Raw genomic sequence first — 12,158 nt, 5'->3', positions numbered from 1 at the left:
TTCGACAGACTGCTAATTTGTTGATACCAGAGAGGGAATGATGTGCCTGTCTATCTCTAAATTGGTGTTTACACATGGACCTCACACAGAGCAAAGCACTACCAGCCTGCTGCCTGCAAACAGCACTTGACCTAAAACAGATTACATTGTGTTTTATTATAGCTAATTTGTTATGTAAATAATCCTGCTAATTTCTTTTGGATGAAGTCTATGTATACCTTTGCGTAATGACCCCAAGTCAGGCTTTGAGGCGCTTATTTGGTTTCATTCATTTTATGCTTCGAAATTTGTCAGGCGTGGGTATCGTAATTTGATTTTAAGTGTTTGTGAACTTGGTAAGTAGGCAGAGAATGAGAGGATCTTTTTGTTTATTTCTGTATACAGAAAGGGAGGTCGGACTGTAGGCTTGACAAGTCTGTACAAAAGGAGACTGAATAAAAAAAATGTTGCAATTGTATAGAAAATTTAAACATGTTGAGTATTTCAGCAAAAGACAAAAACAACTTTTAGATCTTTGTTAGAATTCACTTTTATGAATGGGATCATGCAATCTCCAGTGGGAGAACAAGGAGGTAAGTGACATCACTAGTTGCTGCTGAAAATGTGGAGTTGGGTAATGCAGATGCGATTCTGGAGATGTTGCAGACTTCAAACTGACAGAAATAAAAACTAAAACTAGATAAAAACTACCCAAACATATCCACTGTAGAACATTAACAGAGTCCATGGCATTAACATAAACTTTTCATGTATGTAGTGAACAAATTATATGTCATATATATCTTATAACTATCTTTAAATCGTGTGAGTACTTGCTTTACATGTATCACATTGGCTAATTTCATGTAGTTAAATGGGAGTATAATGTTAGACATCATATATAGATATTTACTGAGCTGATATATACAAGCCTAACACTGAAATAAATATACAAAAATATATAAAAGTCCAGTTTAAAGGGTAATTTGAACTCAGTGAGATCATTTGAAAGCATCTTGCGTAGTTTTTCTAAATTCTCAGTGTCGTCATATTCAGGAATTTATAACAAAGATTTGAAAATGAATCTCACAATCTAAACTCTCCCTTCTTCATAGTGTAATATTTATCATGCTGCTATCACCAAATGTCCAGCTAATCCTAAACTACATGCTGGCTTGCGTGGTGAGTGTGAAGTGAGAGGTAAAAGGAAACAGCCAGCCGTTCTAATCAGGCGTATGCCCTTGTTGCGTGTGGTCTCCAGATTTTCTCCACCAACAATACAGAATGTGGACGTCTCCTGGAGGAGATCAAGTGTGCTCGCTGCTCCCCCAATGCCCAGGTGTTGTTCCACTCCTTGGACATGGATAAGATGCCACACAGGGAGCCAGACCTGCCACGGCTCTGCCAGAACTTCTGCCGCGAGTTCTACTACACCTGCAGGGGGCACATACCAGGTAATTACACAGATAATAATGGCCATTATTATAACTTTAATGTTGCCCGTGTGGTTACCTGGTGGTATCCAAGTAAACATCTACAGTGGAAAAGATTAAGTAAAAGTAAGCATTTGCTATATTTGTTCATTTGTAATTCTCATAAATTCAAAATGATGCGAACATGTTGATTTTGATTTATTTAAAAAAAAAAAAAAAAATCGAACCCGGCCACACGTCTCATTGAGACTCAGCTTGCACATGCATGTGCAGCTGGAAGATTTTTGGACTTATGCAAGAAGTGGTGCGTCAATAGTCTGGTCTGTGGATATTTATTTATGCAGCTCTTACCTCATCTGACCTCACCCCGATTTGCTGTTGCTTGTCTCACCCGTTTTGCTTGCTTTCTGCCTCGTTTCTTAATGCATCAGTAAAATCACTTGCCACACTCTGGCTGTATGGACCCAGCACCTGATTAGTGTGCAGGCTGGCCTAGCACATTTGAGTAATCAAATGTGGAGAGTGATTTTTGTGCTTCTTATGACACAGTATCGAGTCTAGCTGTGTTTATGTCATCAGGTGCCGATATTGTTGTTCTCACGTCTCTGTTAGGTCTGTTGGGATCATGCAGGGTTATTTTAATCAGCAGAAATTTGCAATAAATTAACTTTCTGAAGCCCTTGAAGGTAGTAACAATATGCAGACTTGAGACAGTTCGTGACATGTGAATGGAAAATATTAGATATGCAAAGGTGGGTGTGAAAACAAATTTCATGAATGCACTGACAAAATCCAGCCGGCCTGACCTGTGTTCCAGAAAACTTGACTGACTGGAGCAAAGTGAACTATTTTATAACCTGTTCCTGGATACAACTTGCTAGACTGAACTGCTGGAGTTGAATCTGTATTTGGGATGCATATGCACCCTAGCTGTGGTCTAGACATGACTGCTGGGCGCTCTGCCTTCCTCAGACATAAACTGTCACCTAAAAAACTCTCTCATGCTCTGCCATTAAACTGTTTTCATTTGGGTAGTAGGTTAACATGATTTGTAAACATAGCTGAAGTGTTGCTGTACTGGCCTCTGTCGTTCCTGACTATTAGATGGCAGAAACACTAAAAAAACAAAAAGCCATTGATGCAACGGTTTCCTCTATGTGTAATGTACTGTTAAATGGGACACCTCTATCACTAAAGCATTTGCTCCCCAGAAGATCACAGGTACCTTCAGAGTACATACCACACGAGATCAAACACTTCTTGACTGTCTCTTCTCCTGCAACCAAGTCTTCTTCCAGTCTCGGTCGCCACAAACTGATTAGATCTGCTAAGATTTGCAAACAGAGAACAGTTTCAAACACACTTGTCTGCAATCCACCCGCATGATACGCTGCAGCTCAAATGAAATATCAAACACATACATTCCATCGGAGTCCTTGCTCATCTGCATTTAATGGCCTACCGTAGCATCGTGTACAACACTTCAACTACAACTGAGGTTGGTGAGACGGACTCTACAGAGCAAAGGCAAAGAAGAAGTCTGGCACTGTCTGGAGTTACATTATTTGCTTATGAACTGATAGACATATGGGCTCAGAGAGTCAAACCAGAAAACCTCAAGAGAAGAATCCAGACACGACTCCCACCCCCTCCCCCCACTGTAGGCTCCTCCCTGTACACCCCCCATCAGCCCCCACAGATCAGCATATGTGGTGACGAATGACACATTTATTTTTCTACAAAGGTTGTGTGTATGTAAAACTGCTGAAGTGCATCAAGATGTCAAGTACTTTGGGTGGGCCACCCAGGTTGCCTTGGAAGATAACCAGATGGAAGTATAACTTTAGCAGTGGGGAGCCAGGAATATGGACAGAGTTCTGTCTCTCACTCTGTGTGTCTTTGCCTTCGCTCCCTTGTTCTCTCACTTCTTTTCTCCTTCGGTTTGTTTCCTGCCTTTTTTTAATGTTAACTCTTTTACAGTATCTTTTGTTAGTGCACACCCTGCAATGAAGGTAGAAGACATTGTCAAGCATACAAGGAGATATTGACGATTCGTGAAAATCATCTCCAAACTACAGACAGATTAATTTGATTGAATCATGTACAATATGAGCAATGCTTTTCTTAGGCATTTACCATAAATGGTAACAATTAAGTTGGAATTTTTAAATGTGCAATGCATTTTTTTTTTTTAGATATTGTACCTGAATATTGTAATGGGAGGCAGCAAAAGTGAACATAACCACAAACCTTGCCTGTCAGTGTCACCTGTTTTGCCAATACAAAACCACCAGTCACAGGTTTTAAATTGAAACAGTAGCCTTTACAGCACCCATAACTGTCGTTCTGCACCCATGAAACTTCCTACCAGCCCTTGATTAGCCCATGTACCCCTTTTCTCCATAAAGATATTTACTGCTTTGACTCTCACTTCTGCCTGGGGGCCTCCCACCTTCTCCATACTTCTCTTATGTCCTCCTCCACTCATCCCTGCACCCTCCATTCGATGTCCCCAACCAGCATGGTTAAGATAACTGCAGACACTAGAGTGTGGGTGGTATAGTCAGAGCTGTGTGTGTGTTTCTATGTGTGTTTGATCTTCATGTTATGTTTAGATGTTTGAGGGGATATCCTATCACCTCCAGTATTTGGTGCGGTCAACCCTTGCGGTGTGGGGCAAAGGGAGGAGATGAAAGGAGGGACAGGGAGAGTCCTGTTTGTGTTTTTATCACTGCTGTATTTGCTTTCCTCTGTCCTCTGAGGGATTGACTAAAGGAAACAATATTGGTAAGATTGTTTTTAGGTCGCTAAGGGCCCCGAAGACCCACTGCGCACTTTGCTTATTGCTGGGAATAATGTTGTGACTGCGCTGGCTGGAGGGGCAGCTCTGTGTGACTGCTGTGTTTATGCAGATTACCCTCTCCTCTGGCACTAAGTCGTTTTAGGTAAACTAGCAGGCCAAAGGGAAATAAGGAATGATGTGATGTCAGTTTTACCTTGAACTCATGGGCAGAATTTATGGAAATACAATCAGTCAGCATTTCGGAACATCATGTCTTTGTTTGGCAATTCAAGTGATGAAAAGCTCTCACCCTGAAAACAATTTTGTTTATTCACAGTCACATGCCATATTAAACAGGTGGACTTTTTCATTTCACAGTCTATGCCCATGTGCAGCTCTGTAATGCAAAACAGCCTGACATTTTTGAAGAGTAAAACAAGTAATTTGATTGTTTTTGTTTTGTTTTTGTTTTGTTTTTCTTTTATCAAAGAACATTTTAGGATACCTGTGACTGGCAAGAATAATGAAGGAATAACATTTTTAACTCCAGCTAAGTGAATGAATACAGTTTGAAAATTGGAAACTGCCATCCAGCATCTCTAGATTTGGATGAACCGTTTAATGTGTTGATTTTGAGAAATAATAATGGGAAAAGTTGTAAAAATTTAGTTTTAGAAGACTTTTGTAGTTTGGTAACTTTTTTGAGATTTGTTTTCAAATTATTTTTTTCTGTATCTGTAGTTTTGCAGAATATACTAAGGGGGTATATGTGTGATTCATGAAATTAATTTGGTTCCCATAATTCACTGCGATGGAGACATATTGTTTCTGGTATAGAGTCAGATGGTTTTGGCAAGGGTTTACCTAGTTAATAATTCTAGTAATCATATATTTGGCTTTCTTTGTGTCTCACATTTTTCTAAATGATTGAACTCCTTGTGGAGCTTTGTGGAGTCTTCGTTGGGATGCAGTGGGGGGTTTTTTCTTTTTCTTTTTTTCCCTAGAAATAGCTTTCTTAAGACCACTTCTGTGTATGTCACAACCTAGTCAACCATCAAATGATCTATGAATCAGTTGAAGAATTATATTTTTAGTGCCAAACAGACAAAATTGTAGTCCTCATCATGCCAGTTCTTGTACTAGGTTTATTTCAGATTTTTTTCATGTACAGCAGCTGAGATGTGTACTTCCTCAGCAAACTTGATGAATCTTGCTGCCACTTGCAATGTGTTGCTGTTCATTTCCAATAAGCTTCCATTTAGTGTACACCGACAGCGCACACTGGGTTTAACTATCTAAAGCAGTTATAATTAAAGGATTGCAACCTCATTATTGCATGGTGTTGAAGCAACTGAATAGAAAGACAGTCTCTTCTACTAGGACTAAGGCATGAGCATTATTTCATGAATAAAAATAATGACAAGGTAAACTAAAATTTAGAATGCAGTCATTCTTCTCTCCGGAAGAGGTATAGTTCACCGTAGAGCCCTTTCTAATCTGTGATCCATTTGGTTTGGCCCAGTTTGCTTTCACTTGTTCTTTTCAGCTCAGTCTAGCCAGGATTTGGTTTGGCTCGTCAAGTAGAACTCCAACTCTCCCTGACACACTAGCACATCACATCATTTCTCATCACATCTCTCTTCTTCTGCCTCCACTTACAATCTCATCTTCTCTTGCACAATAGCCACAATACATTATAGGCAAACCAAAGCAAGCAGGCCAGACGAGCCAAGTATAAGAAGCCATGCAGTATCTAGTGAGTGCATGACTCCATATCTCGATATCTGTTGTGTTTTCTAGAACTGTTCCAAGCCGATGTGGATGAGTTCTGCCAATACTATGGGAGGAGAGATGCCAGTTTGTGTTTTCCAGATTTTCAACGAAAGCAATCACATCGTCAGGATTCTAACTACTTGGGAGATGAGAAAATAGAAGAAATCAGCAGGTATGTAGTCTGACTTTTACAGTGTTTTACTGCATTGATTGCGTGATACTATGGAAGATCTAAAGTAATTTTTAAAATAAGTTTTGACAGTGTCATGTGTTCTAACAAAATTAGCTTCTTGGGTTTCTTCTATACCTATGAGAAGCAGGCATAGCTTTGTAACATGTTTTGGGTTCACTGGTCCATTTTGACATGGTCCATACTTTCAAACTGACATGCCATGCAATTTCTCCTGTAATCCTAAAGTTTGTCCAGACTGCTTTTGCTCAGCTTTGCTAACATAATGAAAATGCTTATCCTGCGTCATTCTGCTTTCCTCCCTCACTGCAAAGGTCTGTACATCACAGAGAGCTTTGCCCTTTTGTCCATGGGGGATGCCTTTCATCTCAGTTTTCCCTAGGGCAGAAAGGCCAGAGACTAGGCACCTGAACAGCAGCAACCAACTTTCCGTCAAATAACTTCCGACACTTATTGAGTGAAGGGCTTAAATTGTCTCTTCTGTCTCATGTCCTCTGAGAAGTGTAAGCATATAAATGACAGTGAACAGGCTCCGTTACTTTAAAAGGGTGTGAGAAAGAGCCAGAATTAAATCAGCTGAGCTACTGAGATACTACACATATGTTGTCACTGGGTGTTGTGGATGGTTATGGACTGATTTTCGTCATAGCATTGAGGTTGAACTTACTGGGTTTTCTTCTTTCAAAGAGCCAGATCTGACACACACAATTATTGCCCAGAAAAACTGATGTTTTGAATAAAGATGGGCAATGGCACTTTTCTTATAATATTTTATTGTTCTGAGTGTCATGAATTGCAGATAGAGTGCCCATGTGCAGATGCCTGGAGGCAGGCAGGTTAAACAGAAAATATATCTTTATTAGGTGGACGTGATGTTCAATAATCAAATAATGAAGTCTACGAACCGAGAAACACAAATACAGGGAAACACACTAGGAGAGTAAACAGGTAATAAAATGGAATAAAGTCAAACCAGGAGTAAACACTCAACCTATAATCAGAGAACTAAGAACATAAACTCGCAAAGAAACCAAATAAAATGTCTAAGAACAAAGAGTACAAAGCTTTAAAAAAAAAAAAACAGAACTCCAAGACCCAGGATCATAACAGTCAATAAAACTTGACAGTGCAGCATGTAAATGGATTTAGTAGTTATGAGCTAGGACACCTTTCAAATACCTACAGCAATAATTGTTTTTAGTCATTGTGCAGGTCATGTATACTATTGCAGCATATATTGTATTATTCTTTTAGTTTATATATGGAAAAACCTCAACATTTGAAGCCTACGGCGTAAAGCTATGGAGGTTTCACTGCTTTCAGGTATGTTTGTCCCAGTAGAGGTAAGGGTGACTGCAGATCTGTTCAGTGCGATCACCTTTGGCCTGTGATCAGACATTTATAGAGGATAATGATTATGAAAATGATGTGGATCAGTGAACCATAGCTCTTGGTGGTCTTTGCAGTTCTTTTAGATGATGTTCTGATAAAACGACGAGATATCGTTTTGTGAGAAAAATGTTCCTGTAGAGTCAATGCCAAGATTCACTGAACTTGTTGAGGTGGCAGGTGGTTGGCAGATATCTTATAAAGACTCTGGTAAGTTTTGGGGGTTATTTTGTTTTTCTCTTCCATCTGTACTGCTGCCTGAAAGTCTTGCTGTTCTGTCTTATTGCTGTATTCACTGACATAGTCATTCTCTGTTCCTGTTCATATCTGGCATTAAAATGTGTCTTAGATGATCTGTTCATTGGTGAATAAATCTAAGTATAGAGATAGTATAGTACAGTAGAGTATTGAATGAACCCAGGAAGCATTCACATTGAGTCAGTCATTCCATTATCTCTGGTGGTCTGCGCAGCAAATGGCATCAGTTCTTTTAGCAGTACTCTAGTAATTTGCCTCTCCCCAGTGAAAAACAGCACATTTGGCACAGTGAATTGAGTTGTTTACCTGCAGCTATCATTAACCATTTGTTTTGAATAATACTGTTGTGCAAGGAAAAATAAAACACTTTATAGTGTTTGACCTTGCTTAGCCATGGTTCAGCTCATGTACTCAAAACCGATCAGTCAGGGTGGCGGTTCTGGATTGGAATCAGAGATAATTGTTGGTAACAAGTAAGTTCCAGTAGTCTAGTAGTCCGCTTGCTCTCTGGTTGCAAGCAGAATTGAGTTTGCAAACTTGAGCCCATGCAGGATTCCAACATTTGGCCTTAGCAAGCGGAAATAATGTAGAGTACTTGTTTGTTTGCCTGTAGAGTGGAAGAGTGAGATCCGGTCACAAGTGGTCACTCGATACGTATGCTAATGCCAAGTGTGAACTGACGCACTTAGCACGGTCCGTTTATGATCGGATCACCCAAGACGCATGTTGATGGCAAATATGAACAGGGCCCTTGACATTTTGTATCTTCCTTGTTACCCAGGAAACACAAACACAACTGCTACTGTGCCCAGGAGGTGTTGAGTGGTCTAAGGCAGCCGGTGGCTGTGGTGCACTGTGGAGATGGTTCCCAGCGGCTCTTTGTCCTTGAGAGGGAGGGAATTGTCAGGATACTCAACCATAACCTCGAGCTAATTAAGGAGCCTTTCTTGGACATCCACAAGATAGTGCAGAGCGGCTTGAAGGTAGGACCAACTTTGCCTCATACTGTTACCTGTGAATTATAGAGGTAATATGTTGAACTAGATAATCATAGTTGTAAAGAACAAAGGGAAAAGAAAGAAAGAAACATGGCTGAGAGTACATAAAATAGTTTCTGCTACATTTCTAGAGTAAGGAAGTAATACAACACATGTCTTCCCAACACAAATGTTTTCACCTGTGTAATGGAATGTCTCCAGCCAAGGTAAATCCCTTGGCAGTCTTGCTTGCATACTATTAGTATTAAATTATATGATTAGACCAAACAAGCAGTCATTCATTAATTGTGGTTGTGCATTACGCTAATACCTGCTAATTAAATGTACATACTGCACACATTAAGCAAAATGATCATTTTCTGCTACCTCTCACAAGAATGGTTAATGGCTTTCTTAATCTCTCCCATATTGTTCCTTTAAGGGTTCCAATATTATAGGGACTTATTTATATGACTACCACACGTGATAATGGGAATGACAGTTAAGTTTAAATTGTAACCTTGTTTATGCTTGTAATTCAGTTAAACAAATAACTTCATATTAGAGGTCTGTGAAATCTTTTCACCTCATCCTGCACTTTTAGTGTAGTCATGGGGGTGTTATTAATACAAATAAGACCTGTAGACCTGAAAAGGTGGATCTATCCGCACCTGTGTAACATTTAACTTGTCTGTCTGACCATCTCTCCTGCCAGAAGAGGGAGGATGGCAGGGTAAACATATGTTCTACTTTTGTTTGGCTATCTGCCCTATGTGGGAAAAGTAAACATAGCCAAAGCAATAAAAAAAGGTGCACAGGAATTTTATTGTTTGTCTTTTGAACATGATACACTCTTTTGGAAATAGTTAGGCCTGCTGTGTCCTTGAGTTGATGTATTCTCAAAAGTATGTGTGCCGTGCTACGCTGCTAGTTCTTGAAATGTCTTCTTTTTTTTAAAATTCTCTATGGATATATCATTTCCAAAGACACTTAATCTTCTTGAGATTTATTTTTATATCCATAGACCTTGGGTAATCACAGATTTTGAATTTGGTAATTGTTCAGAAATTGTTTAGATTGCATGAGGAGATGTGGTAGCTTAGATGTCTGTGGGGGGCACACTCCCAGACAGGAAGTTTATCCATCACGCATGCCTCTCGCTCCTCCACTGACAAGGTCCTCTGCTTACAAGGAGTCAAACGGAGCAGAGCATTTGAATATTAAGCTGCACCCTTTGGGATGCTCACCCCACTCTTCTCAGCTCTCTTATCTTAATTTAGTCCAAACTAGTTGTGGATAAAGTCACTATTATGACAATTAGATGTGGCTCAATCCCCTGCAAGCCCCAGGAGTCCTATTCTGAACTGTTGGCTGCCATAATGGTGCAGTCCACTCCAAGGGAGGGCTAAGGTATTTACTGGCAGCATCAACAGGATGGAGCTGCCTTTATACATAAAGAGGAACCCATGCTCTCAAGAGACAAGGCAGATAACGGGTTAATCATCAACCTCATGCACATGCTTTGATTGTAATGTTCTATGTTTCCTCTTACTCTTCTGTCCCCCTCCTTCCATGGATCCCTCGGTGCCAATTTAGCTGAACTGCACAAAAACAATACTACACTCTGGTGTGGGCTTCTACATGGCTGTGGGTGTTCTCAGAAATTCAGTTTGCTTTTAAAGTCATACAGTCCATTTATATATTCATGTTACAAACTTTCAGTTGATTATGTAACTCAGCGGGATCTTGTCTGCAGAAATCTGTAATTGTTAAAATAATTTAAGCCCTATTTTGGGCTTGTTGTTTGGAAAGAAACAATATAGCATGTCTGTTGATGTTGGGGTTTTTTGGCAGGGTTTGGGGGGTGTTTCTTTAAATCTATTCCAAATCATTCAGGTTAAAGAGAATAGGGACCATTGGGTTTGTTATCAGCGCACAGTTCATAAGCTATTATCTGTGATCGAGTGTGGTTATATTACTGCTTGTGGCATAGGTGCACATCAGTGAAGATAGTATAGTTTTTTTCATCTCTTGCCTTTTTACAAGCCTTCCTCATCCAGATTTTAAAACAATAATTCACTATAACAGAGCCCAGGTGAAAAACTCACATACCTGCAGTTCAGACCTGTAAACCATTGGAAACACTGGACACTAGAGTAAGCAAAAAAATTGGGACAAAAGGATGGCCCCATTTGCTGCTCCAAGTTTGTTTTGTTGGGGGTTTTTTTGTTTGTTTTTTAATCTGTTGCTGGCATCAAATGAGCATATTCTTGATTGTTTTAATATGTTACATTTGTATAGTTTTTAATTGAATATAGGTTTTAAGTTAATTATACAAAGATTTCTTTGTATCCTCTCTATATTTTACATAGCCTATAGCGTTGGATGATTTGCTCCATAGTTCAATACTGTCTTTCTCCTGTTGGATTGCAAAGCATTGCTGCCAGGAAAGGATGGCAGAGGAGGTTAACGTGCACCAATTAGGGCTGTACTCCCTAAAATACAATGTGTGACCTAAATTCAGAAAACTCATTAGCACACTGGTGGGAGAGAAACACACACACTGAGAATTTATTTCTCAAATCTCTGTTCCAATTTTTACTTTTCACCTTACACCTGTAGCTCTACTAACTCATCCACTCTGTTTAAAATGCCTCACCTAGTTCCCCTTCACTCATCACCGTTCCCTCCCCACTTTGGTGGACCAAAAAGTTACGTAGACGACAAGTATAGTCACATTACGCTACAGCTTAAAAATCAAAACAGCTGCTATAAATATCCTCCAGATGTGACATGAAACTATGGCAAGGCAGATTTAATTTATTATGAATCACATAATAATAATATTTATTTAATGCATCAATTGAAAATTAGCTAAAAATTGCCTTGATTTGTGAGTTGGCAAGCTATCGTTGATCATTTGAACTTCATTCCCCAGCATTAGTATCTATTGGGCCAAACTTAATAGTTTATTTTAGGTTATATAGCTTATTTTTGCAAACATGGTTATGTGTTAGCCCGTTTATTTGCCAGTAACAGTGAACCACAGGTGTATTTCCAGTTGTGTACTGGTTTCAGCATACAAAGATTACATAAAATTTTATAGTGCTTTTACAAACATCCATTTGAACACTATTAAACCTGTCAGAAACTACAAATATCCTTGAACTTGTTTGGAGTTGCTCTCAAAGCAACCTATGAAGATGCAATCAGAAACAGTGTGCAAAAAACTTGCTGAAACTTGAGAGTACAATGCATGATAATAACAGTGTACCAATATGGGTGACCAGCACCCCAGAGCTGACAGTAGTCCTATGAATCACCCTATGTATGTGGGTGAGTGGGCCTCTCATAAAATATTTCCCTATTCAGCCAAA

The 12,158-nt window shown here is 39.4% G+C and overlaps 1 protein-coding gene across 3 annotated transcripts in view; it reads left to right on the top strand.

Moving 5' to 3' along the window:
- The window catches only part of hhip (hedgehog interacting protein), a 36,508-nt gene that overhangs the window by 3,197 nt on the left and 21,153 nt on the right, over positions 1-12,158 (top strand). For all 3 annotated transcript variants that reach the window (XM_003449669.4, XM_005469870.3, XM_025908001.1), the window contains exons 2-4: positions 1,241-1,433; positions 5,995-6,139; positions 8,586-8,787. In XM_003449669.4, the coding sequence (XP_003449717.1) occupies positions 1,241-1,433; positions 5,995-6,139; positions 8,586-8,787 (540 nt within the window). The remainder of the gene's footprint in view (positions 1-1,240; positions 1,434-5,994; positions 6,140-8,585; positions 8,788-12,158) is intronic.

Source organism: Oreochromis niloticus, linkage group LG6 (assembly GCF_001858045.2).
Source record: "Oreochromis niloticus isolate F11D_XX linkage group LG6, O_niloticus_UMD_NMBU, whole genome shotgun sequence".
NCBI classification, from domain to species: Eukaryota; Metazoa; Chordata; class Actinopteri; order Cichliformes; family Cichlidae; genus Oreochromis; species Oreochromis niloticus.
Note: the sequence above shows the minus strand (reverse complement) of the source record. Positions and strands in the feature narration are given on the sequence as shown.